Here is a 27,185-nt window from a genome sequence, read left to right on the forward strand (position 1 = left end):
CCCATCCAGCACTTGACTATTTAGGGAGGATATTAAGAGCATGATGCTGTTAACATTATATTCCTCTTCTAAAAATTTGCAAAGGACTGTATAGAATTGTTCACAAATCCGTTATCCAGTGGTTGGCTAGTTAATTCCTGAGTAAGCCACTTTGAAAACTGATTATAATCCTGCTTCAAATGGAGAGTTGGGAGAAGGCCAAAAAGGGTATATTATTGTATCTCGTAGGAGGGGAGAATCCGGCAGATAGTCACTGAGTTATGGCGCCAGAGCCTTCCTTTCTTCTGTTATTGTAAATTATTGTTAGAGTAGAAAGCCAAATCAGCAAAGTGAGACTCCAGCATTGCACTTCCTCTCAGCTGAGGTCTTATATAATGAAAACCTTCATAAACAAACATTGCATAAATTTAATGTGGGATCTCTCCTATTAAAGTTCGTGCTGTTTAATGTAAAGCGGAATAATCGTTTCATATGCCTTATAAGTTCTAAGGTGTCCCTTGCTTCTGGGGTAGTTTAATAAGAGAAAACTAGTTTTATGCCCCTCACCAGAGAAAACTAGTTTTATGCCCTTCAGAAGTCCCCAGTATACTGCTAAAACAGTAATTTTGCGTCGCTACTCTACTAGTCTTCCTGCCTCTGTCTCTCCCTTGGGGGTCTCAAACCCAGGGGCCCGTAGGGCCGGGCAGGTAACATCAGTGAGCTGGTGAGGCTGTAGCAGGGGGCGGCACTAGTCAGCCTGGGTGAATTATTGCCAAGCACAAATGTGTAGCCCAGATTTGCCAGGGCTTTGGATTTTCGGGAGAAGCTGGGAATCCAGGCTTTTAGGAAATGTCACCTGATTTCTAAATGTTAGTAACTAATTCAAAAATATGGTAAGTCCTTTGTGGGCCAAACAGTTTCTGGCTCCGTGTGGGATACTTTTCTGGGGGAGGGTAGTTTGCAACCTTTGTCCCATCCCTTCAGGCCTTGCTGCCTGTGGGCACTTAAAAATCCACACCCCCCCCCGCCCGCCCCATACCACTTACCACTTTGCCTCCAACCATTTTAAGGGGGCGTTTAATTCATTCCCATCCAGAGCCTCTGCCACGGCAGGGAAGGGACCAAATGGAGTGTCTCCTACAATGGTGGGTGGCGGGCGGATGCTCAACTAAGGCTTGAGGGAAGAATGAGCCGCCACCTTCCTTTCTGTGCTCTGTCCTCTCTTTGAGGTACGCCCGCACCTGGGCATCACCCGTGGCTGTGCAGCGAGTGACCTCAAAACCCAGGGGCTTCGCACAACAGTAAACGTGGATCCCCTCACAGTTCCCGTGGGCCAGGAACGTGGCCGCAGCTTGGCCGGATGGTTCTGCTCAGGTTCTCCTGTGAGGTGGAGGACCGGCCACGGCAGCTCGCGCTCGTGGCTCACAGGCCGTGCTGGCGGCTGGCAGGAGGCCGCCGTTCCTTCCCATGTGGGCATCTGCGTGGGACTGCTGGAGTGAGCGTCCTCACACCATGGCTCGGGCTTCTCCCTGAGCCAGTGATCCGAGAGAGGGCAGGGCATGGGCGGCTGCCACGTCCTTTATGACCTCATCTCCCAAGTCACGCATCAGCGTTTCTGCAAAATCCTGTTCGGTGTTGGAGGGGCCCATACGAGGACGTTGAAAATACCAGGAGGTGAGCAACACTGGGAGCCATCTTGGAGGCTAGCTGTCATAGACCCTCAATAAATCCCTTTTAAACAAATGATCCAACACTGAGAGTAGTTTTTCAAAAAAACGTTAAGGGAATAACAGTTACGTAACAGTCATCCCATTTACTATTGTGTTCTTGAGATCAGCTTCAGAAATTAAATATCCTATTTTTTTTAAGATTCTATTTGAGAGAGAGAGAGTGCACACATGCACATGAGAGAGCGTGAGCCTGGGGGGAGGGGGCAGAGGGAGAAGCAGACTTCCTGCTGAGCAGGGAGCCTGATGTGGGGCTTGATCCCAGGACCCTGAGATCATGACCTGAGCCGAAGGCAGATATTTAACCGACTGAGCCGCCCAGGTGCCCCTAAATATCCTATTTTTACAGCCCATCTTAGAACTGTCTTCCCTAAATGTGTCCAATCTTTTTTTTTTTAAATAATTTTAAAACCCTACCTGTATCACCTCTTAGAGTGATAGATTCAGGTGTACCAGCTGCTTTTCAAGGAAACCCTTTCAATTATTGCTTACCTCTGTCTGCTTCACGGGGTACTCCTTGTTCTGATATTCTCTCAGTTGCCTGAGATGACACTTCTCTACTGAACCTAATGTTTTTTAAGGATTTGAAAGGAAAGTCCCCAAGAAGTAGCGTCCTGAATAAAGAGTAGAACGCCTTTGATATATTAATAGCACTTGTGAAGACAAATAGCCCCCAGAGATTCCCCGGGGCCCTCTGGATTAGTAGGAGAGGGCGCCAGTTAATCAGAGGCTACAGACGGGGAGAGGGGTTACTCCAGTTCCTGTCGGGGGATCTATTTCTGGTACCTCCTTTCCAGCCTCCCACCCCAACTCAGACAGCAGGCCTAAGTGGGCGCTGCTGGGGCTTACACACACACACACACACACACACACACACACACGACACCCTCAGGCTGCACGTTACCTTTGCCTTCTTCAAGAACCATCCTTAATATTCATTTTAACCAGATTTCACCTGAATGAAAATATTAAGGGGAAGGAAAGGTGCCCTGATGTGATTTCCACTAGGAAAATCCCCACTGATAGCTAGTGCTTATTTGTTCAATAAACAAAACCTTAGGCTGGGAATTGAAGGTCAACACAAGCAGAGTCCAGGAGTGTGCACTGGGGCCGTGGAGCTGTGCAACATTCTCATGTGCACCTGGGGAGGGGTCTGGCACCACCGCCCCCCCAGGCCCCACCCACTGCGCCTTGGCGGTGGTCCCCGAGTTGGGGCGTCGATAAATGGAAATGAAATGTATAATTCATAAGGCCGAGGTGGTGTGTGATCTGTGGAAGGGGGGTGGTAATTACAGAATTGAGAAATGAGGCTGCAGTGTTGTAAGTAACCTTTCTAGGTTAGAGACCGCTGTGATAGATGGCCGGCATTGTTCTCTTTCTGACCTTTTTCTGAACTTCCCCTTAGAAGAACAGAGGAAATACAGTTCTGCCTTTTCCCATATTGTTTTTGAATAATACCTTCAGATGCCAGCGTTTAGCGTTTCTGTTCTTCCGTTTGGGGTTTTGCTTCCCCCGCCCCCCATGCTTCACTGCTTCCCAAAGAAGAATCTAGCCGCTAATTACTTTGTCCCAGTATTAATGGTAAACACAGAGGCTACACAAATATTTGTCCATATTGAACAGAGTATGTACAGGAAAAGAAAATCGCCCTGCAGCATCCTTTCTCTCCCTCTGCCCCCCACCCCACCCCGGCCAAGCAGGGCACTGGGGAGAGTGGTCCTTGGTAATGGTGCAGGTGGCCCGGCAAGAAATGTGTGGGACATGGCTGTTGGTAGGAAGATGACGGAGCCAGGGAGGGACCGCAAGCTCCCACTTGCAGAATAGTCATTTCAACCAGATGTTAACGTGCAGGCAGGAATCATGCTCATTCACGTTGAGGCTATCGATGCGATCCTAGGAGGAAAGGAATACCAAGGCTGGGGAATGTGTCCCGTGTGTCCTTCCCTTCCTCTCTGCGGCCTGAAATGCCCAGCGTTGTGCCCTCCTGCCTTCCCTCTACGGCTGTCGATTTCCTGCTCTGAACTGTGCCTCCCCGGTGATGTCCCATAACTTTGGGCTCTAGAATCAGCTGAAGTCTATCAGCCTCTGTGAAGTCGAGGAGCCCCAGAAGAGAGAAAGAAGGAAGGTCTCTGTTTCTCACACAAATAAGCATCGTTAAAGAGGCAGCAGAAGCGTTTCACTTAGCCTTGCAGTTGAATCTTGAGTTGAATGTTTGGGGTATTTGGGGTTGTTTTGTTTCCTGAAAAACCAAGTCTTTTGAGGCCAAATGAAAAGGAACTAGAGAGTTCTGTGTCAGAGCCTTTCAAACTGGGGACAGAATTCGGTTAGCTCCGTTCAGTTGGTTAATGTTGATTGAACACCTGCTGTGTGCAGAGGCACCACCTGCATAAAGAAGCAAATATAGGTTCTTTCTCCTCTAGGAACTTCTGATCTCATGGGGGAATCCAGGGCAGGCCTCAGTGCATACACACCTAGTCCTACTTACAGAGCGGACGCTCCCCAGAGGCGAGCATGACAAGCGAGCACGCAGTGACTGTAAGTGATAGTTCGGAACTTTTATTCTTTGGCAAAAAAGAAACTGAGCTCTTCACACCAGTCATCATTGCCATTCTTTCAAACATCCACTTAATTGCTCGTGGGTTTTTTTAGTTGAATATTTTAAAAATGTCCCTCGCTGCCTCCTTTCTTCACGTTTTCTCTGGTGATTTCTTTCTTCATCTCCAAGTAGTTAGTTTCTCCTTTTTCGCCCACCGCTCCTCCACTTACATATACTTTAAAGATACAAACTTCCTATGCCAAGCTTCTCCCATTAAAAATAGAGCTTTATCGGTTTCTGTTCAGATTTCCCCATGGAAAGCCCCATTATCAGAGAAGAACTCACAAGAGCTGCCTGCTCCCTACCTCTTCTCTTACCCTAAAACGAACACGCAAATAGTAAGCAACCCGTTTTTATTTCTCCCTCAGATAATCAGTCCAGTTCAACAAACATCGTGTATTGAGCATTTACTTTGTTCTTGCCTAGTGCTTGGCAGTAGGGGAAAAAGAATGTAGCCATAGCCTCTTCTAGCTCCTGAGTGTAAAGCGTGATAGCCAACGTCTGTGAGGACCCAGGACTCTGCTGGGGGCGGTGAGGTGCACAGACATAAAGAATGCAATCTGCCACTTCGAGATGCTTCCAGTCTCATTGAGAAGCTGGTTTTAAACAATCATGAGTATCAGTGCAGGCATGAGTGGAAGAGCCGAACGGCCCGTGGGTGTGCTGTGGGAACATGGAACAGGAGGGTGCCTCGGGCAGGGAAGGCTTCTGGAAGAGGCAGGATTCCAGTTGAGAGCCCGGATGGTAGCCAGAAAAGGTGCTTTCCGAAGAGGCAAACTGGGAGCACCGGGGGTGTCCGGGGGCCCCACCCTGACCACTCCAATGAGTCTGGAGGGTTCTGCCTCCGTCCCTCCCTCCCTTCACCTCTCTTTTCACTTTGTGCCTTGAGCTCCACTGATGTGTGGTATCTCCCCGATTCCATGCGCTGGTTAGCTCATTTGGCTTAGACTAGTGTTTGGTGCTCAAGAGAGCAAAAGGAACGTCCTGCTCTCCTTTGCTGGAGGGTGCTCCATTCCGCAGGCATGCAGGAGAGGAGCGGCTCTGGGATTACAAAGAGGCCCCATGGTTAGGGTGAGAAAAGCAGTCAATGGGAAGATAGGGCAGTGCTATCTTCATCTGGGGGGATGCTACCTCCCCTTCCCCTGACAGAAACATCTGTGCTCCACCCCACACTTGGCTGTGCATTGCTGACCATGAGGCCCAGCGGCCCTCCCCAGAGGGATGCCCACCCCTCCGTCCCACGGGTTGAAGGTTCAGAGGCCTTTTAGAGCCCATGTCCACTGCACTTCAGCACCCCCTAGTGTGAGCTGGAAAGAGCCAGCTTGGTTTTTTCCTCCGTGACCCAAACAAACACAAGAAAGCAAACTTGGGCTTGGTTTGTTTTGCTTTGTTTCAGCTCCTTTAGGAAAAACTGAGTGTTGGAAGGGTTTCCCTAAATAAGCTGCCCTTGGCCGGAGACCTAAACTTTATGCCCATTTTGTTTGGCAAAACTCCTGCTGGAACAACCAACCAGTTGCCTTGTCCCGACCGTGTCTCGTCCTAACAGGCTGTGGTTAAGGCCACCATGTGGGTGAAAGCTGCGCCCTCTGTCCTCATCTGTGGGTTTGGTCTCCTGGCAAGGCGAGCACAGTGTGCACTCCCCCTGGGAGCAAGGCCTGCCTCCTCCACCGGGCTCTCTGGCCCCGCTCGTGCCTGCCTGCTTGGAGACGGGACTCATGCTGTACTTTCTGGGTCGGAACCTGCTCCATTGGCCAGGATGGCTCCTTGCAAACTGGCTCAGGTAGTGTGTCAGCAGGCGTCAGCCCCCTCTTGCTCGGTAATTCTTTCCCCAAAGTGCCACACAGGGAAGGAGGCCTCTTCTGAGGGTGTGGGAGTATCCCTCTTGCCACAGTAGAAACTGACCCTCCGGTTTGTGTTTGGCATCTTTCTTCAGGGGATTCTCTTTCATATCTCAGGTCTCCGGCCTCTGCTGTCTCGATTGGTGTGTCTCCAGTCAGTGACACTGAATGCATCACCCTTTCAAAGAAGGAGCAGGTTTCCATCTTCAGTCCCTTTTTCTTATCCTCGGCCATTAACTGTAGAGAATGCCTCGTGATTTAGCCCCACGCGCCGCATGATCCGATGGTGCTGGAAGGAAAGGAAATAGGCTAAGGATGAGCCTTGTCTTTGTTACAGTTCACTCACTAAGTGTTGTGAACCCCTGGGCCTCTCCCGTGCAGGCCCAGGGACCCCTAGCAGGAAAACATCATGATTCTTCAGCCCTGTGTGGGTTCATTCGTTCATCCAGCAAACGTCTTGGAGGGACTCACTATGAACTCACTGAAACTAAATATTAACCAAATGTTTACTGACATTTAAATCACTAAAGTTGCACATAAGTAAGTGATATTACCTTCTTCATATGTTTTTATCTGGGGTAAAGGGTGAGCCTTGAGTTGATTGATTCGTGTGAAAGAGGCCAGCCTTTTACCCCCTGGCCTGACATCTCGTTTTCACTCCACTGGTGGGTAACATATCACCTCTCTGAATCAAGTGAAGGTGCTGCATTTATAATTGATTCCCCAGGAATTCCAAATTCCCTCCCAGTGCAGAGAAAAGAGGAGCAGCTTCCGGAAACTGAGAGGTGGCAGCGGGACTTGAGTATGGGCAGGCTCCCTGGGGAAGCTCTAAATGCACAGTTCAACCCTCAGTTTTAGTCAACAGACTAGCAACAAAGCAGAAGAAAAACAATCCACAAAAGGAGCTAAAAAGACCGTCTGAGGCTTTGTCTCCTTTCTCTCTCAGCCAGCTCTGTCATCTTCCCAGCTCCGGGGCTTTGTGCTGAGCCCTCCCTCTAGTCCACCTGTTTGGGGAGCCTGTATCGTGAGGCCTGGGGTCCACGCTGCCCACTGATGCACAGGCCACACAGGGCCACCACAGGTGGAAAGGGGATGGCACATGGGAGGGAATGTGCAGGGGCTTTGCGACAATGACCATGCTCTGTGTCTTCACCAGGCTGGTAGGGACCCTGGTTGTTGCTTTTTGATAAGTCGTTGAGCTATATGTTTTTGCTTTGTGCGCTTCTTTGTGTGTGTCTTATCTTATACAATAAAAAATAATTTAATAAAGATAAAAAAGACTCGAAAACCTTGAGCAGCACAGGAGTGAAAAGAATCGGTCTGTGTAGATACGTGCAGAAACCTGTGATTCTCTTTCCCTGGCTGACGGGTGGTGGCACAGACATGTCTTGAGCACATACTTTGGCACAAAGTGAGAGCATAAAACCTGATGATCTTCTAGTCCTGTGGGGGGTGGGAGGCAAGACCAGGCCTTGTCCAGCAACCCTTGGCTTCATGGTCAAAGGCACTAGAGACCAGCCTGGGAGCAACTTGCAACGTAGACCAGGGTATGTCAACAGGGTAAGGAATTACAGGGCGGTGTAAGCATCTTTGAAATGAGCCATTGTGGGGTCCAAGCTGATTTCTTCTTAGGGACATTTCTCATTGAGATGCAGAAGGAATTTTGAGGCTACCATCAGAATATACTCCAGACATCTGAGAACTGGTTTCGAATTTATACCAATATCATTAGAAGCTTTGGGGGTTAAGTTCCAGATCCAGCCTTTTCTTCTGGTATGTAAGCAGGAAAGTTAGATTTGGGTGCTGTACTTTGTTTGCAGAGGTGAAGCAGTGCTGGGACACAAGGATCAGCATGGGGGTGGAGTGGGGGTGGGAACCATACAGCTGACCCTTGAACAACATAGGTTTGACCCTTGAACAACATGGTCCGCTTACACACAGGTTTTGTTTTGTTTTTTATAAATACAGTACTGTAAGTATATTTTCTCTCCCTTATAATTTTCTTAATAACATTTTCTTTTCTCTAGCTTACTTTATTGTAAGAATACAGTATATAATACATATAACCTAAAACATGTGTTAATCGACTAGTTATGTTATCAATAAGGCTTCCGTCAACAACAGGCTATTAGTAGTTTAAGTTTTGGGGGAGTCAAGTTATACGTGGATTTTCAACTGCTTGGTGGAGTGGGAGTTGGGGCCCCAACCCCATGTTTTTCAAGGGTCAACCATATATGTATTTAGTGTACATCAGGAAAGTCTCATTCCGAGCCAAGATGTTCATTGCCCATACAGATAAAAAAATTGTCACTCTGATTCTGACATTACACTGGAAATGGTCAGTTGAATCAAAGAAGCCAGCTTCCTTTGGGAGACTGTCCAAGCCTGGCATGAGAATGATGACAACATCTAACAACAAATGATGACAACAACCAAACCGTGGTTATTATAATCAGCCTTCCATATGGACATGATGAATCGTTCTGATGTCTTGAGCATTTCTCTTGATGATAGCTGGAGACATTCAGTTAGAACAGAATCACTGGTGAGGGTCTTGAAATGATCCTCATCAGCACACAGTGTTATGGACATCAGCAGTGTCGCCCGAGGTAGAACTTCTAGAACATCCGTGCAGTGATTTTCCTGCATGCGTATCATTGAGCTGGAACCACCCACAGGCATGAGTGGGGCATCTTTCCTAGCTCTCCTTTTAGAGTCAGAGCCTTGCTCCCTGCGGCAGCCCTCCACCACAGTGCCATCCTCAGCGTATTACAGGGCAAAACTACTTCTGTGGAGTGTGTCTAGAAATCTTACAGTCCACAGTGTTTGGTTGGGCCATCACAAGGACAGAGTCCTCATCACCTTGGCTGAGTGCAAGCTCATGCAACGAGTGGACTCCTGGTCAACCTCACCCTGTGGCTCCTCCCTGAAGCTCCATCCCTTGGTCCCCTTGTCCTTCTCATCTCCCCAGCACCCCAGTCAAAAACGAAGTTATTTCTCTCACATGTCCTGTTTACCGAGGAAGATGTGTCTTTCTCAAAATCAAATCCCAGGTTGGCCTTGGATTCACCAGGCCTCGATCACTAGTTAGATCTCCACTTGACCTTCCTGGGTCCCCCAGACATGGTATGAAGCCATATTCCGGGCACGCTGCTCCCCATTTTCCTAGCATCCCGCTGGTGACCAAAGGATGGATTCTCTCTCCATCTGGCTGCCCTGAGACATGCTCCCCTGCACTCACCCTGCAGGCTGTCTACTGTGCAGATCCTTCGAGCTTTGCGGTTCAATTTCTCTAAAATAGCCTCCTTCCAGTCTTCCAATTTCTGCTGTTTCTCGGGTCCTGTGTTCTTTGATGTAACCCCTTGCCTCCCACCCCGGGTCACCAGCACAAATAGTGGCTCAGAGCTCATGTCAGCATTTCCGAGTCCCCTTATATTTGCAGTGGAAACATAAGATTGAACAACCCATCTGAAATACAATTTTGCATTTTGATTGCTTCTGCCCCAGCCATACTGAGGTTACTTTCAATCTACATATATTTGTGGGACCGGGCTTTTTCACTGCAGTTCAATTCAAGTACACCTTATAATATCAGTGATTATAAAATACCATGGACTAATAGAGTGTCTTGCTTCCAAGGAGTTCAAACTGCTTTATAATTCTACCGACCATCATTTATCTTCATCTTCATATGCTGCTGTAGAGACACAAGAGAAAAAAAGAGAGATTAATAATCACATTTTATAGATGGTGAAATAAAAACTCGGAGAAATTGAGTAACATTTTTCCAGAAATGTACAGTTCTTCCTGGGCTCTCTGATTAGTGTTGCAGATTTATTGCCCAAGTTGGAAGTGGCCATGAACCTTGCACTTGTTTTACAAGTGCACCGTGAGAATGGTCGAGACATCGACTCTGGTCGCCCACTCAGCCGGGAGAGGCCAGGTGAGCAAGAGATGGTACCATGAAAGGGGATGCAGGCTTAGGACAGGGTTTCCCCATGCCAAGGGGAAGCGTGGGGCTTATGGCTAGGCACTTTTCTTTCTGAAGTTAGGTGGTAGGTATTTGGCTGTTGGTTATATTCATTTTTGTACCTTTTATAGAAATAAATGAGACAAAAATGTTTAATATGGATGCTTTAATATATTTAAGCAGTTTTCCTAGTGTTTCCACTTATAAGGAAGAAAGTGGGTTTTAAAAATGAGGAAAAGGGATGCTCTTTATTCGACTGCTATGACACAGATGTGTTACAGATAAATGATTTAATACGTTTTGATTGCCTGCTCTCTGCCAGGCCCTCTGCTAGGTGCATCCTATGATGCTTTGTTTAATTTCAGCCTCATACCAGCATCAGGAAGTCGAGGCACACAGCTAGAACCTGCCAGCACCGGATTCTGCCTACGAGCGTGTGTCATTCCCACTCAGCTTGTGTGGTCTCCACACCTCTGTTGGGGGTCACTCCCTTGCAGGGTCACATGGTCTGGCCGTGATCTGGGAATACCCTGTCCGCTCCAGGTGCTGTTAGGAAGGCTAGTGGAACGAAATATCAAAGCTTCAATAATTGATGTGTCGAAAATGACAGTTGTTTATTCTCTTTCTATAGAAAAATAGAATTTTCTGTGTCTTGCTGCGGGAATGTTGGAAAGGAACAATCTCTCTCTTAGGTGCAAATTTTGTCTGGCACTTCATGTGTGTTTAAAGTATTTTTGATGTCCCAAAATAGCAATGAGGAGACTGTGTAAGATGATTCCGTGGGGTGGCAAATGAAGGATGAGTCATTAACAGAACCTGGGTGATTTGGAGCCCAATGGGGAGGGCCCGTTTCCCAAGCCAGCAGCCCTACCTGCTGTGGAACTGAACTGAGAACAGAAACAGCCCCCGTGGAAGAAACCAGAATGTTTTCTTTTTGTTTTTACATATGTAAACTTTGAAACAGAAAGGCCAAATAGTGTGCCTCTTGTCATAGGGCGTGTTGCCAAAGAGATGGTGCTAGCTTCAGGGGAAACTGGTGCCCGCTAAGAGTGTGGGGTTGAAACAGAACAATTCCGTCTACAAATGCGTAGGGAGCACCTTCCATGCCAGGCACTGTGCTAGTGCTGCCGACAGCCATGACACGGGGATGGGGCGAGGGTGGGGCGTGCACTCACCCTGCCCTGTGCCCTGGAAGCCACCCCCGCCTGTGCACTTACTGAGACTCAGCTCAGACTTCTCCCAGGAAGCCCTCCCTGCTCTGCCTCTCCACCCCCATAGTCTTTCCCCCTTTGTGCACTGGGCATGTACTCGGTACGTTGTATGTTAGCTGTTGGCATGCTCTCACCTGCAGCCAGGCAGGGAGCTCCTGGAGGGGCCATAGGGTCTCGTTTATTTATTTTTCAATCCTCAGCACCGTGCATGACACATAGCGGACACTTAGGAAATGGCGGTTTGGACATTCGAGTGAGTGAGTGAGTGAGTGAGTGGAGCTTGAGCCAACTTCTCGCTCAGACTCACCATTGGTGAGACTGGTTTTCACTTCAGTCAGGAGTAAATGGGCCTCAGCAACCATCAGACATGCCTCAGGTGCACTGAACAAAAAGAAACCGATTTTAGGCTTCACTTTGAACTTCCAGGGGCTCAGAGCCGTATAGACCAGCAGCACAGGGAACAGGGCAGGTGCAGGATCGCAGCAGAATGGTCTTCAGTCCCCCGGAGATTACTGAGAGCCAGGTAGAAGAGCACCTTCCTTAGCCGAGGGCTCAGGGCCTCGGTGTCGAGCGGGTATTTATGGAGCGCGTGAGCAACAGACCCTGCCCCCTCAGAAGACTTAACGGGGAGCCGGTGTGCAAACTGTGTTCAGAACAGTTGGTGCCCAGTTCACGTTTATTGGACCAAGCTGGTTATGGGTGGTCGTGTATTCATCCCCTGGTGTGGCCAGCACGGAGAAGGTGGGCAGCGTGTGTTTGAGGAGGAAGGAGGCGGGAGGGGCCAGGCTGTTGCAGAGATGTGATCAGGGTATCGTGTGTGCTGGAAAAGGAATGAGGGAGAGTTTGGGGGTGGACTGGAAAAGACAAAGCAAAGGCTAGAGGCCTGGATTGAAGAGGCACAAGGGAGCTGGTCTCCCTGGGAGCCGAGGGCGGCGCTGGCTTCAAGAGAGTTAAGAAGAGACGGGCTCTGGAGACCTAAACTGTGAGGCCTTTTCAGACCCCTCAGGACCCTGGAGCCCCCTGCAAACCCCCGCCACTCTCTCTGGCCTTTTTGCTGGAATCGGTTGATGAGCCGCCTGCAGGCCGGTGTCCCCCGGGCCCCCACTCCCGGGGTTCCTGCCCACACGGAGGCCTGCTCTTCCTCGGGCGAGAGCCTGCCCCTCATGCCCAGCTTCCATTCCCTCGCGAAGATTTACCCCTTCTGCTGTCCTCTTTGTTTGTGCTGCCTTAGAACTTTCCGTGTGAATCACATATTGTAGCGCTTTCTTATATTTAATAAAGGTTTATTCAATCAACAAATCCTTATTGATTGAGTGGCTACTAAATGCCAGGTACTGTGCTGCCCTGTGGACGGAGCAGGGGGAGACAGACGGTAAGCAGGTTATTGGGGAAGGTGCTATAAAGTGACATTTATGGCACCGGGGATGGAGACTAACTGGTGTCAAGGGAGGCCCGTCTGTGGCCATGACAATTAAGCTGAGGTTTGAAGGATGAGAAGGAGGCAGCCGTCTGAGTGCCAGTGGAGGGAGCATTCGAGGCAGAAGCACCATGTTGCACGGAGGCTCTAGGTCCAGGAGCTGCGGTCCTCTAGAAATTGAAATTGAAAGGACAGTGGCGAGCAGGGCAGGGTCGTGATCGCCAAGGTCCCGTGGGCCATGGAGGGATTTTAGTGCAGCGGGGAGCCTCTGTGGGCCTGAGAGCAAAGGGAGAGGTGGCCAGTCTGCTCCAGAAGCTGTGCAGAGAGCGGCCTCCATGGGGGAAGGAAAGACCCGAGAGGGGGCTCCAGGTGGCCAGGGCCAGTGTGGTGGCAGCGGACATGGAGAATCGGGGGCCGGTCTGAGAGATCCTTGCGAGCGGCGACAGGGATCGATTGGTGGGGAGGACCAAGGTAGAGGTGGGAACCAGAGAGCGTCCCGGGTTTCCAGCATGAGAGCGGGCCGGAGGGGCCGTGAGTCCCTTCAGTGAGACAGCCCCACAGAGGGAGGGATGGAGGGAGGGACGCATTGGGGAGGGGAGGCCAAGGGGAAGAGTTCCCTTGTAACCAGACTAAGTTTGAGGCGACTGTGAGTCATTCCCAGGGAGGCGCTGGGCCATCAGGATGTACCTCTGGAGCTGAGAAGGGTCCAGCGTGGAGATGGACGTTTGGAAGAATGAATGGAGTCCAGACCTGTGGCAGTAGATGTAGTTGCTGTCAGCTTCCTAGGGCGGCAGAGACAGTCCCCACAGAACGCAGGACTTGGAACAATAGCTATTTACTCTCTCATGGGCCTGGTGGCTGGAAGTCTAAAATCGAGGTGTCGGCAGGGACATGCTCCTTCTGAAGCCAGTCGGGGAGGCTCCTTCCGGGCCTCCCCCAGCTTCTGGCGGCCCCGGGCACCCCTTGGCTGCTGGCGACCTCACTGCAGCCTCTGCCTCCATCCCCACGTGGCCATCTTCCCTCCACGTCTGTGTCCCAATTTCCCTCTTCTAAGGACAGCCGTCCTGCTGGCTTCAGGGCTCACCTTACTCCAACGTGACACAATCCTCACTAACCACCTCTGCAGCAAGCCCATCCCCAAATAGTGTCACTTCTTGAGGTGTCGGGGATTAGGACTCCAACATGTCTGTTTCGGGAGTTGACACAATTCAGTCCCTAACCGTTAACCTAGAACAAGGGTGCAGAGAGAGAAGACAAGGGGTCCTTGGGGCTTCGCCATCACAGAGCAGGTGGCCAGAGGAGGACAAGCCCACAAAAGAAATGGAGAGGCAGGAGTGTGTGGCATCGTGAGAACCCCGACTGCATGTTTCAGGACGGGCATGGGACGGGATGGTCACCGGTGGGAAAGACATGCGCCTCTCGGGTCACGGAGCTGAGAAGTTGACCAGTTGACGTGACAACGGCGCCCTTGCGTGAAGCAGAGGATGGAAGTCCAGCTGGAGGAGGGCAAAAAGATGGGGGGTGAAGCGGAGATGCTGCAGGAGACCACCCTGGAGATCTGGGGGGTCAGGGGCAGAGAAATGGGGCCACAGCTGCAGGGTTGTGAACGGACGGAGGAAGGGTTTGGTTTCGTGTTTGGTTTGCTTTGTTCTTGTGTTGTATTTTAGTTTTTGAAATGGGAGAATCTGGAGCGTGTTTGTACGCTTGAATTAGCTCTGCTTTCGCGTCTGCGTGTTTGTGTTGCACACCAGTAGTGTTCAGCCTTCCTTGTCACGTGGGCTAGCCCGTCGGGGACAGGACCGGGCCTTCTATTTCTTTTGTCCCGCAAGCATCTAGCCTGATGCTTGAGCATTCGTTCATCGTGGTCACAGCAAGAAACATGTTCTGCTGTGCACACCGTGGTGCCGTGAATGGCTGCCCCTTCCTCTTCTAGTAGGAAATGGACTGAGAGCCGTCTTCACAGACCCTGTTCAGGTAACACCAGTTGACGAAACCCACATCTGGTGTTTCTTGCCAGAGAACATCACTGAAGTGCCGTTCACTCCCGTCTTGTGTCTTGGATTCACCTTGCACATCCTCAGGGAACAGAACCTGGGAAATGGGTTTCCGGCCTGCTTCGGGGCGTGAGAACCGGTGATTAATCTGTTAGGAAGGTCGGCCCCATGGCCAAGTCCAGAGATGCCCCCATGAGACCAGCCCAGTATGTTCCCAAGACCCGACGTGGAGACTACGAGGGGCAAAAGCCCAGGTCACAGGAGTAGGGAGACAGAGGTGTGGAGAGACTTGATCCTGCAGCAGCAGCCTGCCAGAGGGGAGCAGGAACCAGGACAGGCACTCGTTCCCCAAGGAGAGGCCTGAGTCTGCATGTGAGAGGAGACTCTCTAGAACACTCTAGAACAGAGAGGGCAGAAAGGAAGGCAGGTTCTGACACATAGGGAATAAGAGAGATTGCATTGCTAGAGGCAACCCGCAGTCATTTCATCCATGTACACCGTCTAGCACTGCGACTGAGATGACTGGCAGGTGACTTCCAGGGGACTCTGGAAGCCCACGTGTGTGGGGGCAACCCTGGACACAGTGACCTTGGCCAGGTGTGGGACTGAAGGCCCCATGACACAGGCCAGTCTGGCAGGGATGTATCCTAAGGCAAGCACAGACCTCCCCAGTGCACCAGCGCCAGAGGGCAAGAGCATCCTTCCACGTTCAACCTAGCCGTCAGCACCTGGGACTGGAGGACACAAAGACCTGTGCGAGGGTGAGGCGCCAGGCAGAACCCTGGCAGCCGAAGTTGCCAGCAGTGAGGGGATGGGGAAGACCCATTAAGTAGGATCAGTGGCAGCTTGCACCACCACCACCCCCCCCCGCCACACACACACACACACACACACAGTAGTAACTCCCTCCTACCAAGCCTGGGAAGACCCACCCGGCCTTGGACTCTGGCAAAAGCGTGTTTGGAGCCCAGACTGAGGACTATGGCGCTCTAGAAGCAAGCACCTGGCGGAGGTGCCGAATCCCCAGCTCTGAGGAAATGAGGAAACTCTTTACTTCTGAAAAATCAAGACTGTGTAACAAAACATCTTGGTTTTTTTCAATGCTATGATCTGGAGACAAAAGATGAGCCAATGAGAGCAAATTTAAAAGAAAAAAGTGGGGAGATGCTTTCTAAGTGGGGAGCATTCAGCTTGAAGCTCTGAGACAAGGGGAGGTGTTCTGACCACACTCTTGCTCCCTCCTCCTGTGTTAGCTGGGTGAAAATAACCCAGACGGAGTCGTCTCCCCAGCTCCCACTGCTCCCACTCCAGGCTCCTGAAAGGATAGGAGAGTGGCGTCTTCTGGCATTGCTTAATCAAGTGGGAAATTTGCAGAGAAAACAGAGGCTGGGCTAATGCATTTCATTATCAGCAGAGCGCCTTGAGCCACATTTTTTTAAGCTGCGTTCATATCTCATTCTTTGAACCAGGTTTTCTCCAAAATGTACCCCTACTTAATCATGACACATTCTTAGAAAAGAAAATGCACTCTGTGGTGTCCTTGGTTTTCGTTACTAACTACATGTGATAATTTCCCTTTGAATTTAGGTGGTTTCCTTCGGAAGCTCCGGCACGTAATCTTGTCTATCACGTGAAGGGACATAATCCTACAGTCAGGAACGGGTTTATAATGGAGTTCTGACTGGTACCCAGACTATGGATTCAGGAACAGGGTTCTATAATTATATTAGAGGACTTTTTAGGAGACAAAGTTTTTAGAAGCTGATGATAAAACAAACAAACAAACAAATAGTATTTCCTTACAAAAGTGTGATTCAGACTCCTAAGAAGACGGATCATTGGCATTAACGGATTTTGGATTGAATCCCCTTATTCTGGGGTAGAGGCAGCTTGTTTTCTATATTACTGAAAGTAGAGGACCTGTATTTCAGAATTCCTTTGTAAAAAACCAGGCATTCTCTAAAGATTGGTTTCCTGGGTTTTCAATTACAAAAGATAACTCCTGAGTCTCTCTAAAGTGGTTACTAGCTCATCTGGTTAGAGTATAATGGTAATGAAGTCAATGGATGGGGCTCCCTGTAGGTCTATTGTAGACCTACCCTTCCTCTCAGCCGGCCATCTGACCACACTGCCTGCTTACGGGGGAGGACCAAGCCCAAGAATGGAGGGATCACTGCCATGCAGTGCAAGAACCACAGGTCCTTTAGAGGGAAGCAGTCATGGCACCCCGGGTTTGAAAGATAGGATTTTAGGTAGAGTTCATACAGAAATAGCTGCCTGCACTTCCAAATCGCTAATGATTTCTCTCCCATTCTTCCTTTTCAGGGCCCCTGAGATCATCCTTGGTTTACCATTTTGTGAGGCAATTGATATGTGGTCCCTGGGCTGTGTCATTGCGGAGCTGTTCCTGGGCTGGCCGCTCTATCCCGGAGCTTCCGAGTACGATCAGGTGGGTCCAGGCAGCTCAGGCGTTCATAAGAAGCACTTCCTTTATAACATGACACATGGGTGGGGTTATAGGGTATTTCCTTGTCTCCCAAACCTTGCTTCCCGTAACAGTGCTTTTCTTTCTTTATTCCTCTTTCTTGCCCCTTTTTCTTCTATTACTTCTTTCTTTCCCTATAAAATTGTCATTTTTGTCAAAGGCACTAGAGCCATGAGTACACCATAAGTACGACAGGAAACGGCCTGACCTCCTTCTCATCTTTTCTTGCAGATTCGGTATATTTCACAAACACAGGGTTTGCCAGCTGAATATTTATTAAGCGCAGGGACAAAGACAACTAGGTTTTTCAACCGTGACACAGACTCGCCGTATCCTTTGTGGAGGCTGAAGGTAGGAAGAGTGGCCCCTCCACTCCTCCCCAGTGCCCGACACTCAGGGAAGAAGGGCACCGTCCACTTAGTGGGGGAGATTTTACCATCGGCACGTGGATCCTGGGTTTCACTTTGATTCAGCCAGCACAGCATGGGAGAGGGGGTGACCATTGTTGATATATGGGATGGATGAATTTGGTTGTTCAAAAGCACCACTTTGCTTGGCTTGCTGCCTGCGAAGCTCAAATCCCAACTTCTGGTGGCTAAACTCCTGGGATATAATCCCGGTAAACCATGATGACTTGTTGGGTTTGTGCTGGAGACAGAAATGAACCACCCCCTACCCTCGAGGAGCTCCCAGTCCAAAGGGAACCTGGACGCATGTGGTGAGACCAAGCCCGCACCCCCCACACCCCCACTGTCACAAGTGCCCTGTCCCTGGTAGAAGCAGAGTGTGGGGCCAAGAGGAGGGATCCTTGAATACTGCCTGGGGCAGAGGGTCAGGGAGGAGCATTTGAGCTGGGCCCAAAAAGATGAAGAGGGTCTTCCAGGCAGAGGAAACAGCCTCAGCAGCATGGCATCCTAAGGCTCTAAGGAGGGATCTGTCTGTCCGAGCCGGCAGGTGGTAAAGCGCGCCATTGCACACCATAAACTCTTGGGTGGTTTTACTTTAACGGAAACATATTTTGCTTTCACTTTGATCTGTGCCTAGTAATTAAAATTAATGTGCTTTCCTGGGAAGGAGAAAATAATGCAAGTCTTAAGTATGTTTTATGTTCATATTAGGTGTTTCTTTTTTTGCAAGAGAGTAGGTGGGGTTTTTTGTTGGTTGGTTTTGTGTGTGTGTGTGTGTTTTTTACAGAAACCAGAGCCAAATTCTAATATGATTTAATGATAAAGTGTGGCCAGTAGTTGCAGATCTAGAAAAGAGATTTGAGAGCTAAGCAAGCACTCTGAGGCTGTTGATGAGAGGGCTGGCATTTGGCAACTGTGAGAGTGAGCAGCTCAAGGTCAGGTCCAGTGAAAAAGAGTTCCGGGGTGGAGAAGGGTGAGGCCAACCAGGGGCAGGGTTCGCTTCTGTGTCTTAGTGAGGAGCCTCAGTCCTCCGTGTCTGGCTGTTCCTGGGATCAAAGCTTGGATCCTAGCAGCTCCAGGTGTGGCATCCTTGAGTGAGATTTTGAGGATCAATTACCTGTGATCCATGGATGAGTCCAGAAACCCCTAGTAATTGGAGACAGCAGCTTCCTAGACCAAGGCCGGTGCAGGCACCATATGTGTGTGGCCCAGCCCCAGGAGGACTCTGGGGCCAGCTGCCGCTTCCTGGCCATGCTGCCTTGGCAGACTCCTTAAGCTTGCCATTCCTCTTTCTCCCTCTAGAACACGGGTTGGTCATCGTCCTACCTAGGATGGTTGTGAAGAATACTGAATGAGCTCATGGGCTTTAGAACAGTGCCTGGCAGGCAGTGAGAGCCTCTAGATGAGAGTTTGAGAAATAAAATTTAAATTTATAAAACCATGTGGAAAAGGGCCTCTGCTTCTCCACATGCGGAATCTCATCTTATCCCTTAAACTCGGGGGAGAATGAAGGGTTATCAGGGATGTGGCATATTCTTATTGGAACCCTCTGGGTCTGATTCAGAGTAGGCCCCCAAAGGGTGTTTGTGGGAAGGAAAGAAGAGAGATGAGTTAGTGTGGTAGATGAGCAGGTCACTTTAAGGAGAGTGTCCTCTGAAAGATGGGAAAAAGACCCTCCATGAGAAGCAGAAGCTCCAGGGTTGGAGTCACAGTGACGAAAGAATTCACAAGACCAGTCAATCAGCTTTTGCCTCTTTTGACCAGACACCAGATGACCATGAAGCAGAGACGGGGATTAAGTCAAAAGAAGCCAGAAAGTACATTTTCAACTGTTTAGATGACATGGCCCAGGTAAGCCCCATGGGTGAGTATGCAATGTTGTTAGCCCTTTACAAACCAAGCACAGCAAGACCTCTGCGTAGTATAAGATGGCGGGTAGAAATTCACGTTACTCAACTGCAGTGGTTGACCTTGACCTTGAACAGTGATATGCCACTCCTAGTAAGAATACCATTGGGTTGGTGAAACATTTTCAAAACCTTACACCAGCTCTTTAAAAATAGCTTCAGTTTATTGGTTCCCATTTGTAAAAAAAAAAAAAAAAGCACTGGCCAATCTTAGTGATGTTTTCATGAGAGGAATTCAAGCTCATTAGCACATTTGAGTCTCATGCCATGAGTCAGTGTATTAATTCCCTCAGGCTGCTGAAACAAGGTACTACAAACTGGGTGGCTTAAGACAGCAAACATTTATTCTCTCACAGTTCAAGAGGCTAGCAGTTTGGCATTAAAGTACCATCAAGGCCATGCCGCCTCTAAAGGCTCTAGAAGGAAACTGTCCCGTGCCTCAGTCCTCATGTCTGCTGGCCCCTGGCAGTCCTCTGTGTTCCCTGATGTGTAGCTGCATCACCCCGACCTCTTCATCCTTCTTCATTCGGCCTTTATTCCTGGGTTTCCTCTTGCCTGTGCACCCAGAGCTCCCTCTTATTTCCTTATAAAGACACCAGTCATTGGTTTGGTACCCACCCTACTCCCTTATGACCTCATTTCAACTTGGTTGACATCTGCATAGACCCTGTTTCCAAATAAGGTCACATTCACAGGTACTGAGCATTAGGACTTAAACATATCTTTTGCCGCCACACAACTCAACCCACTTTAGTCAGTCTCTCTCAGCTCACTGGTGCGACTACAGGCTCTCACCTTTGTGCCCAGAGAAAATTCTAGAACTTTAGCTATTTTTAGCGTAAAGACGAGTCTAAAATCAGGACAACCCAAAGAGAGTTTTTCTTAAAAGCAATGAGAAGTAAAGCTATAGACCAATAAACACTCAGCACACTTCTTAGTGAAGGTGAGTGTAACCAAAAATCATGACTCTGAGTAAAGGATACTTGTCGGTTGATTAGAAGCTTAGATTGTCTGAGAAAACTGAAATTGCTTTCCGGAGCTTGCCTTGGAAAATAATAGAAAGCACCGCAAAACAAGTCTTTCAAAAGCTGTCTTAAGCTTGCTCTTGGAAGAAAAATCCTATGCTCAGACATCCTACTCGTCTTGGCCAGAGGTAAGCCCCGTGAATACGGGGCCTAAATTAATTCTGGCCCTAACTCAGTGCATTGCCAGAGGACACAAACATCATAGACGGAAGAAGAGGTCACATCATCTTCTGCAGGTTAAATAAAGAACCCTTTTTTGCATTTCATTTTTTACTACTTGCTTGTAGTTACTGTTTTTCAATTGTGATAAAATATGCATAGCATAAAACTGACCGTTTTGACCATTTTGAAGTATCTAATTCAGTAGTATCAAATACATTCACATTGTTATGCAACCACTGTCCAGAAGTCTTTCCATCTTGTGCTTATTTTCAATGAGGTGTGATATGAGGTACATTTCAGCTTAACTGATGGAAGCAGGAGCAGAGAATAAGGGAAGTAGGGGGAGGTGGGGCACATTGGGGTTTTGGTAACCTGTCCCAATTTCCCTCCAGGTGAACATGACAACAGATTTGGAAGGGAGTGACATGTTAGTGGAGAAGGCAGACCGGCGGGAGTTCATCGACCTGTTAAAGAAGATGCTGACCATAGATGCTGATAAGAGAATCACTCCAATTGAAACCCTGAACCACCCCTTTGTCACCATGACACACCTACTCGATTTTCCCCACAGTACACAGTAGGTGTCTTACTCGATGCTTTTTACCAGGGGTCAGCAAACGTTTTCTTTAAAGTCCCAGCTAGTAAATATTTTAGGCTTTGCGGCCATATAGTAGTTCTGTCGTCATAGGCTGAAAAAAGGTGGCAGCCACATTGGGCAGCCCGGGGCCACACCGCTTTACACCAAAAAGGAGGGCATGGTGGAGCGTGGGAGAGCGCGAGGCAGGATGAACCGGCCCCTGGGACCTGTGCATAAAGGGAGTGCTCAGAATGGCAGCATTTATGAAGCAAAGCCACTCAGTGCCAGAGCTCACTCCCGGAACCATTCTGGAGTGGCCTCTGTCTGGCCGGGATCCGGGCTTTTTCCTTCGGTCATCCATCCATTCAGCAGGCTGCATGCTGCGCCACATGCGGGTACAGTGTGGGGCGAGCAGATGGGGGGCCCCCGCCTGCTGGGGCTTCCAGCCTATAGGTGAGGGAAAGGCACCAAACAGGTGACCCCCCAAAGAAGCCGGCTGTTATCAGGGAAAGTAGGCTGCCATCGGGGCAGGGCAGGGCACCCCCAAGGAAGGACCGCCGAAGGAGGAGCAACAGGGAACCAGGGACAAGGCCGGCAAGGGCAGGAAGGGCGCTGCCTGCGTGGGGACTCCCCGCATGGGCGGCACAGGGTGGGAGCTGGGGTTCCAGGGGGGAGAAGAGGCCTCGGGGTGAGCCGGGCATGGCCCCGTGTTAAAGATTTGGGTCTTCATCCTAAGAGCAGTGGAAATCACGGAGGGACTCCCGAGCAAGGGATGGCTGGTTAGAGTTGATTTAACAAACACCTACCTGCTACTCCATCAAGTCAGAGGGGCTGGGAGGCCAAGTGCCCGTCAGGGTCGGCGATGTGAAAGTTGTGGGTGGCCCAAGAGCTGTTTGGGGGGAAGCCCCAGCAGGTTGCAGGATTGAGGGGAGGGGAGAGAGAAACAGGAGTGACTAGAGGGGCCCAAGGGGGCTCTTCTGATATAAAGAGACTGGAACAGTTCAACATGCTGGCAGGAAGTGTGTGTGGTGAGCGAGGGATTGAAGAGAAGGATCCAGAAGTTCCCTGAGATGCCGGGAGGGGCCTGGATTGTGAGGCCATTGTTACGGGGCGGGGGGGGGGGGGAAGTACATGGGTGTCAGCAGGCATGCTGGCTGGATGAGGGAAGTCGAGGATGTTCTTCAGGCAGCTCCTGTCTTCTTTTGTTGAGAGCCAGGTGGTTGGTGGCTGAAAAAGCGTAGGAAAGCCTGGGTAGTCGGGGTAGGAGGCGGCAGAGCGAACTCACCAGAGCCTTAGGGGATAGCTGCGGAGCACGGAGTTTGGGCATGAATAGTGGGGAGGGTAACCGGACCCCCAGGTGAGGGCCTGGAGAGAACTGACGGTTAGTTGGGGTCACCCCGGTTGGAGCTTTGCCAGGCTGCTAAGAGGAGAAGACAAACTGAGAGACTAAGGACAGTGGCAGTAGAGTGGTCAGAATCCAGGAGGATGGCTATGGGAGGCCTAGCTGTGAGAGGGAAAGGAGGCGAAGAAGGAGGGGCCAGAAGGGCTGAGCGGGCTGATCCCCTCAAAGACTGGTGATTTTAGGAACCGCCGAAAGAGCCAGAGGGGCGAAGGTGCGGCCGGGAGATGCGATGCTTGAATTTGCAGTGTGGGGAAGTGGAGCGGTTGCGGTTGGTCGCGAGTGGGTGGCTAGAAATGACAACAGGCCACCAGGACGAGAAGTAGCTGAGAAGCCGGAGCGCCTGCCAGCCGGAGCCTCCCCTGGTGGGCAAGGCATGGGGCACAGTGGAGACAGGCCTCAGTGGTGGACGGGGAGAGGTGGTGGCAGGATGGGAGGAGTGTGGGTTTGCGGAGGCTGAGGAAACAGCACACCGAGGGCCTGACTGGCTTAAACAGCAGAACTTTATTTTCTTACATTTCTAGAAGACCGAGACCAAACACCAAGATCAAGGTGTTTGGCAGCATTGGTTTCTTCTAAGGCTACTCCGCCTGGCTTGTAGATGGCCATCTCCTCCCTCGTCCTCACATGGTCCTCCTGTACACCTCTATGTCCTGATTTCCTCCTCCTCATAGGGAACTGGATGAGGGCCCACCCTGAGGGCCTCATTTCACCTCTTTAAAGATCCTGTCTCCAAATGCAGTCCCATTCTGAAGTAGTGGGGCTGAGACTTCAACATAGGGATTGGGGGCACAATTCAGCCCATAACAGAGGGTAATGCGAGATAGCACTTCAGCCTCTCAACCTCGAGGTTCTTGGGGTGTGAAAGAATAAATAGTCCCATCCCCAGTTGTGTGCGGGGAGAAAAGTGTGCTCAAGAGAGCGCCAGATTTTAGTTCGGGTTAGGAGGACATAGGGATGCATGAAGAGGCTGAGCATAAGAGATATCTGCACATCCTGGCTGGCCCTGCCATGACCAGACTGGGCCTCGTCCCAAGGCTGGACTTGACCCTCTCCGAGCTGCAAGAAATGAGTGGGTGGTACCCTCATTACCTCCTCTAATTTCAGTGCTGGTCCTTATCAGTTGACACTGGGTAAGTCAGATCACATTGCAACAACCAGTGTTTCCTTGGTTTGCCAGTACAAAGAAGGAACTCGGACCCCTCCCTAGCAAACTCATTCTGAGATTTGTCCTGTTTCTGGAGTGGTAGGGGTAAGTCAAGGCATCAGTCTGTACAACAGAAGGAAGGCACACTTGGTGATTTACTGGATAGGGCTCCCGTGAGATCAGTCTTTTTATATTCAGGGGTGAAGCGAGACAGCTGTGAAACAGCATGGCAGGAGATGGAGTCGTGCTCTCCAGAAGGTTCCCGTCAGCCATCTGCACAGTCGATGAGACAGCCACCCACATAAAGTCAGGGGCCCCTGCCTGTCTCTAGGTCCTGTGAAGGAAGCAGCAATACAATGCTTCATTGTACTTGGTGAAAGGCCAGGCTTGGAGACCATGAGCATCAGCTTCAGATTCAGAATGTGATGTAGGTCCAAGAGGATCCCTGGCAATATAGAATTCAGAAAATGGGCTCCAGAAGGAAAGACAGGTCTTTGAGCAGACCTAACCTTACCTGAGAGTAGGCCTAACCCGTCGGGGGCCCTAGAACTGGCCGGAAGACCATGAGAACTACAGGGCAAGAAGGAACCTCCAGCCCACACTGCTGAAGACCTCCCCACCCTTGGGGCTGGGCCAGAGCTGCCCCAACATCTAGATTAACAGGTGAAAGGGACCCCACCCATTTCTCCATACCAGGGTGCTAGTGCACAAATTCCTTAAAGACCATTCTCACAGAATTAACCCGAAGTGCAAGTGCTTGCCTGCCTTCGTGAAACTCAAAACTCAGACCACTTCAGCTAGAAAATTCATAGTCTAAAAGCTTTGGGTTGAATTGTCACAAAACCATAGAATGCTTTAAATGCATTCCAAAAAGAAAACAAAACCCATCATTTTATTCTTTCAGCTTCCATGTGAAAGCACCAACAGTTTGCTTGGTACTCAGTAGGTGCTCAAAGCATGTTGGTATTACCAGCATTACCAATACTTTTAGCTCTTAGTTACCATAGAATAGGTTTTCCTTTCTCTGCAGGGTCAACAATCAGTTAACTGTTTATTTCTTGTGCATCGTGTGGCCATTCTAAGTAGTCATTAACTCAGAAAGAAAGGATTCTCTGAGCATGTCCAAGTTCGGAACATCGTTCATGGAAAGGATGTTTGGGGATAGCCCACAAACACCCGGTTGGCCCAGAATCTAGCATACCCACAGTATACATTTGTAATCTTAAAGTAGTAGAAAATTAACATTTTATTTATAGTCAGTATTACACTACTTATAATTAAAATAAGTATTTAAAATTGAAATTTAAATGCTGTTTCACTATTCTGAATATTAGCAGTTGAGGCAAAGTAAGTTTAATGAGAAGACAAGTGAATGAGAAACAATGTATAAATTCTGAAGGACACTCTATGGTGGATTTTCAAGAACTCAGTGGTTGAGGCCACTGAGGCTTTCCTTTTCCTCCATGCCGATGTCAGCAACATTTTTATACTTCCCTTTCCTAACTAGGGTTTTAGTTTGATTCACAGATGCAATGGAGGAAGAAAAAGAGGGAGAGAATTTTTATTTCATGTAACCTGGCAAGAATGAGAAAAGCAAAAGGGAGGATGAATCAGGAGGTTAAAGAGGATATACATGCGCACGTGAAGACTGCTAGTAATTAGCTCTTCACCTTGGCAGATGACTTGTCTGTCCTCTCTAAAACTTCATCTTTACTTGTAAAACAGGGGCAACAGTCCTCTCTCCCTCTTGTGGTTGTTGTAGGACTGAGTGAAGGAGTGCTTGCAAACACCTTCCACAGTTCTCAATCAGTGTTAACCACGATTATTAATTATTACTAGTATTATTCCCATTACATGTGCAATTCCAGTGGGGACAAAGAGTGGCGACGGGTACAAGGTACTGGGTTGGCTGATTCCTTGGCCGTCCCGTAGATGGCGCCAGTGCCCCAGAAGCGCAAGGAGTTGTCTTTGGTAAGACAGAGGCAGGTCAGAAGCTGCTGTTTCTTGTTCCCAGTCAGAGAAACCACCTTGAAAGCCAAGAATGAGCAGTGAGGTTGGTTCAGCAGATCAGGGATATGAGGAAAATACAGCGAGAGCCGTCACGTCTCTTGTGCTATGGAGAACCTTTAGCCATCCCGGATGGGGGACGGGGCGTAAGGCAGTGGGGGCGGTTCATCTGAATAAAGGTGACTCTTGCAAACGCAGACTTTGCATGAGAAATCCAGGAAAGTAGACCTAAAGTTAAAGTTTCCCCGGTTGTCTTACTACATTAACATTTCTCTCCCATTCTGTCTGTTTTCTCCCCTTTATCCCACATTACCTTCCTCTCTTTCCCTCATGCCTCTGCCTTCTGCATGAACAGCGTCAAATCATGTTTCCAGAACATGGAGATTTGCAAGCGTCGGGTGAATATGTATGACACAGTGAACCAGAGCAAAACCCCTTTCATCACACATGTGGCCCCCAGCACGTCCACCAACCTGACCATGACCTTCAACAACCAGCTGAACACTGTCCACAACCAGGTGAATGGGGAGCAAAGGGGAAGGCGGGCAGGGCTGACGGTGAGCATCAAGAATTGTATTTTCCCCCCAAACCTAGTCAGGAGATCAGATTCTTCCAGTATCATACAAAATATCATACACAAAATTCCTCTACTACGTAAGAAAGTGTTTACTTCCAAACTTACTTCCTTTGAGAGACCTAGGCACTCTGTACGGACTGCTGGTCCCATGGCAAGGTTCCAGAAAGGACTGTCTTGGGATGCTTTTTCTGAGATGGCACCTTAGTGTTTCCTTCTGTCCCAATGTGGGAATAATGTAAACCTCCCGCTCTAATGCTTTTATTTATGTCTGACACCTGCCTGGTAAAGAATTCGAGCGCAGGAAGGGACGCTGGCAGTCACGCAGGGCAGACCCCGTCCCCGTGTCCCTGCACTGCTGGGTCCACATGATCTCCTCTCGGGACAGATAAAACCTGTCCTTTCTCCAAGTCACAGGGAAAATCAGTTCATCAGTCTGTCACCAGAATCCGAGCAGCCGGAACCAGAAGGGACCAGGAAAATAAGGTTTTCTTCCCACACATTTCCAGCTTTTTACAAAAAATTAGTAGAACCCCACACCTCACACCTTATTTAAAATAGGAATGAGACCCAGGAACCATTTACTGAGTGAATACTTTCTAAATCCTAGTCCAGGCTGCCTCTGGTATCTAAGAAAGAGACTTGTACTTTTATTCCCAAATTCCAGTCTTCCCACTTCCCCCAAAGAACTAACTGTCCCTAGATATTTTTTTCAGCCTTCCGATCAAATCTGCAGTGGTCACAACACTCCTGTGTGTGTCTG

At 49.5% G+C, this 27,185-nt stretch overlaps 1 protein-coding gene across 3 annotated transcripts in view; it reads left to right on the plus strand.

Moving 5' to 3' along the window:
• Positions 1-27,185, plus strand: part of HIPK2 (homeodomain interacting protein kinase 2) — a 176,391-nt gene that overhangs the window by 100,664 nt on the left and 48,542 nt on the right. For all 3 annotated transcript variants that reach the window (XM_081800002.1, XM_081800004.1, XM_081800003.1), the window contains exons 3-7: positions 17,058-17,181; positions 17,449-17,568; positions 19,389-19,475; positions 21,111-21,295; positions 26,204-26,366. In XM_081800002.1, the coding sequence (XP_081656128.1) occupies positions 17,058-17,181; positions 17,449-17,568; positions 19,389-19,475; positions 21,111-21,295; positions 26,204-26,366 (679 nt within the window). The remainder of the gene's footprint in view (positions 1-17,057; positions 17,182-17,448; positions 17,569-19,388; positions 19,476-21,110; positions 21,296-26,203; positions 26,367-27,185) is intronic.

This window comes from Leptonychotes weddellii, chromosome 12 (assembly GCF_054177405.1).
Source record: "Leptonychotes weddellii isolate Sample4059 chromosome 12, ASM5417740v2, whole genome shotgun sequence".
Classification (NCBI taxonomy): Eukaryota; Metazoa; Chordata; class Mammalia; order Carnivora; family Phocidae; genus Leptonychotes; species Leptonychotes weddellii.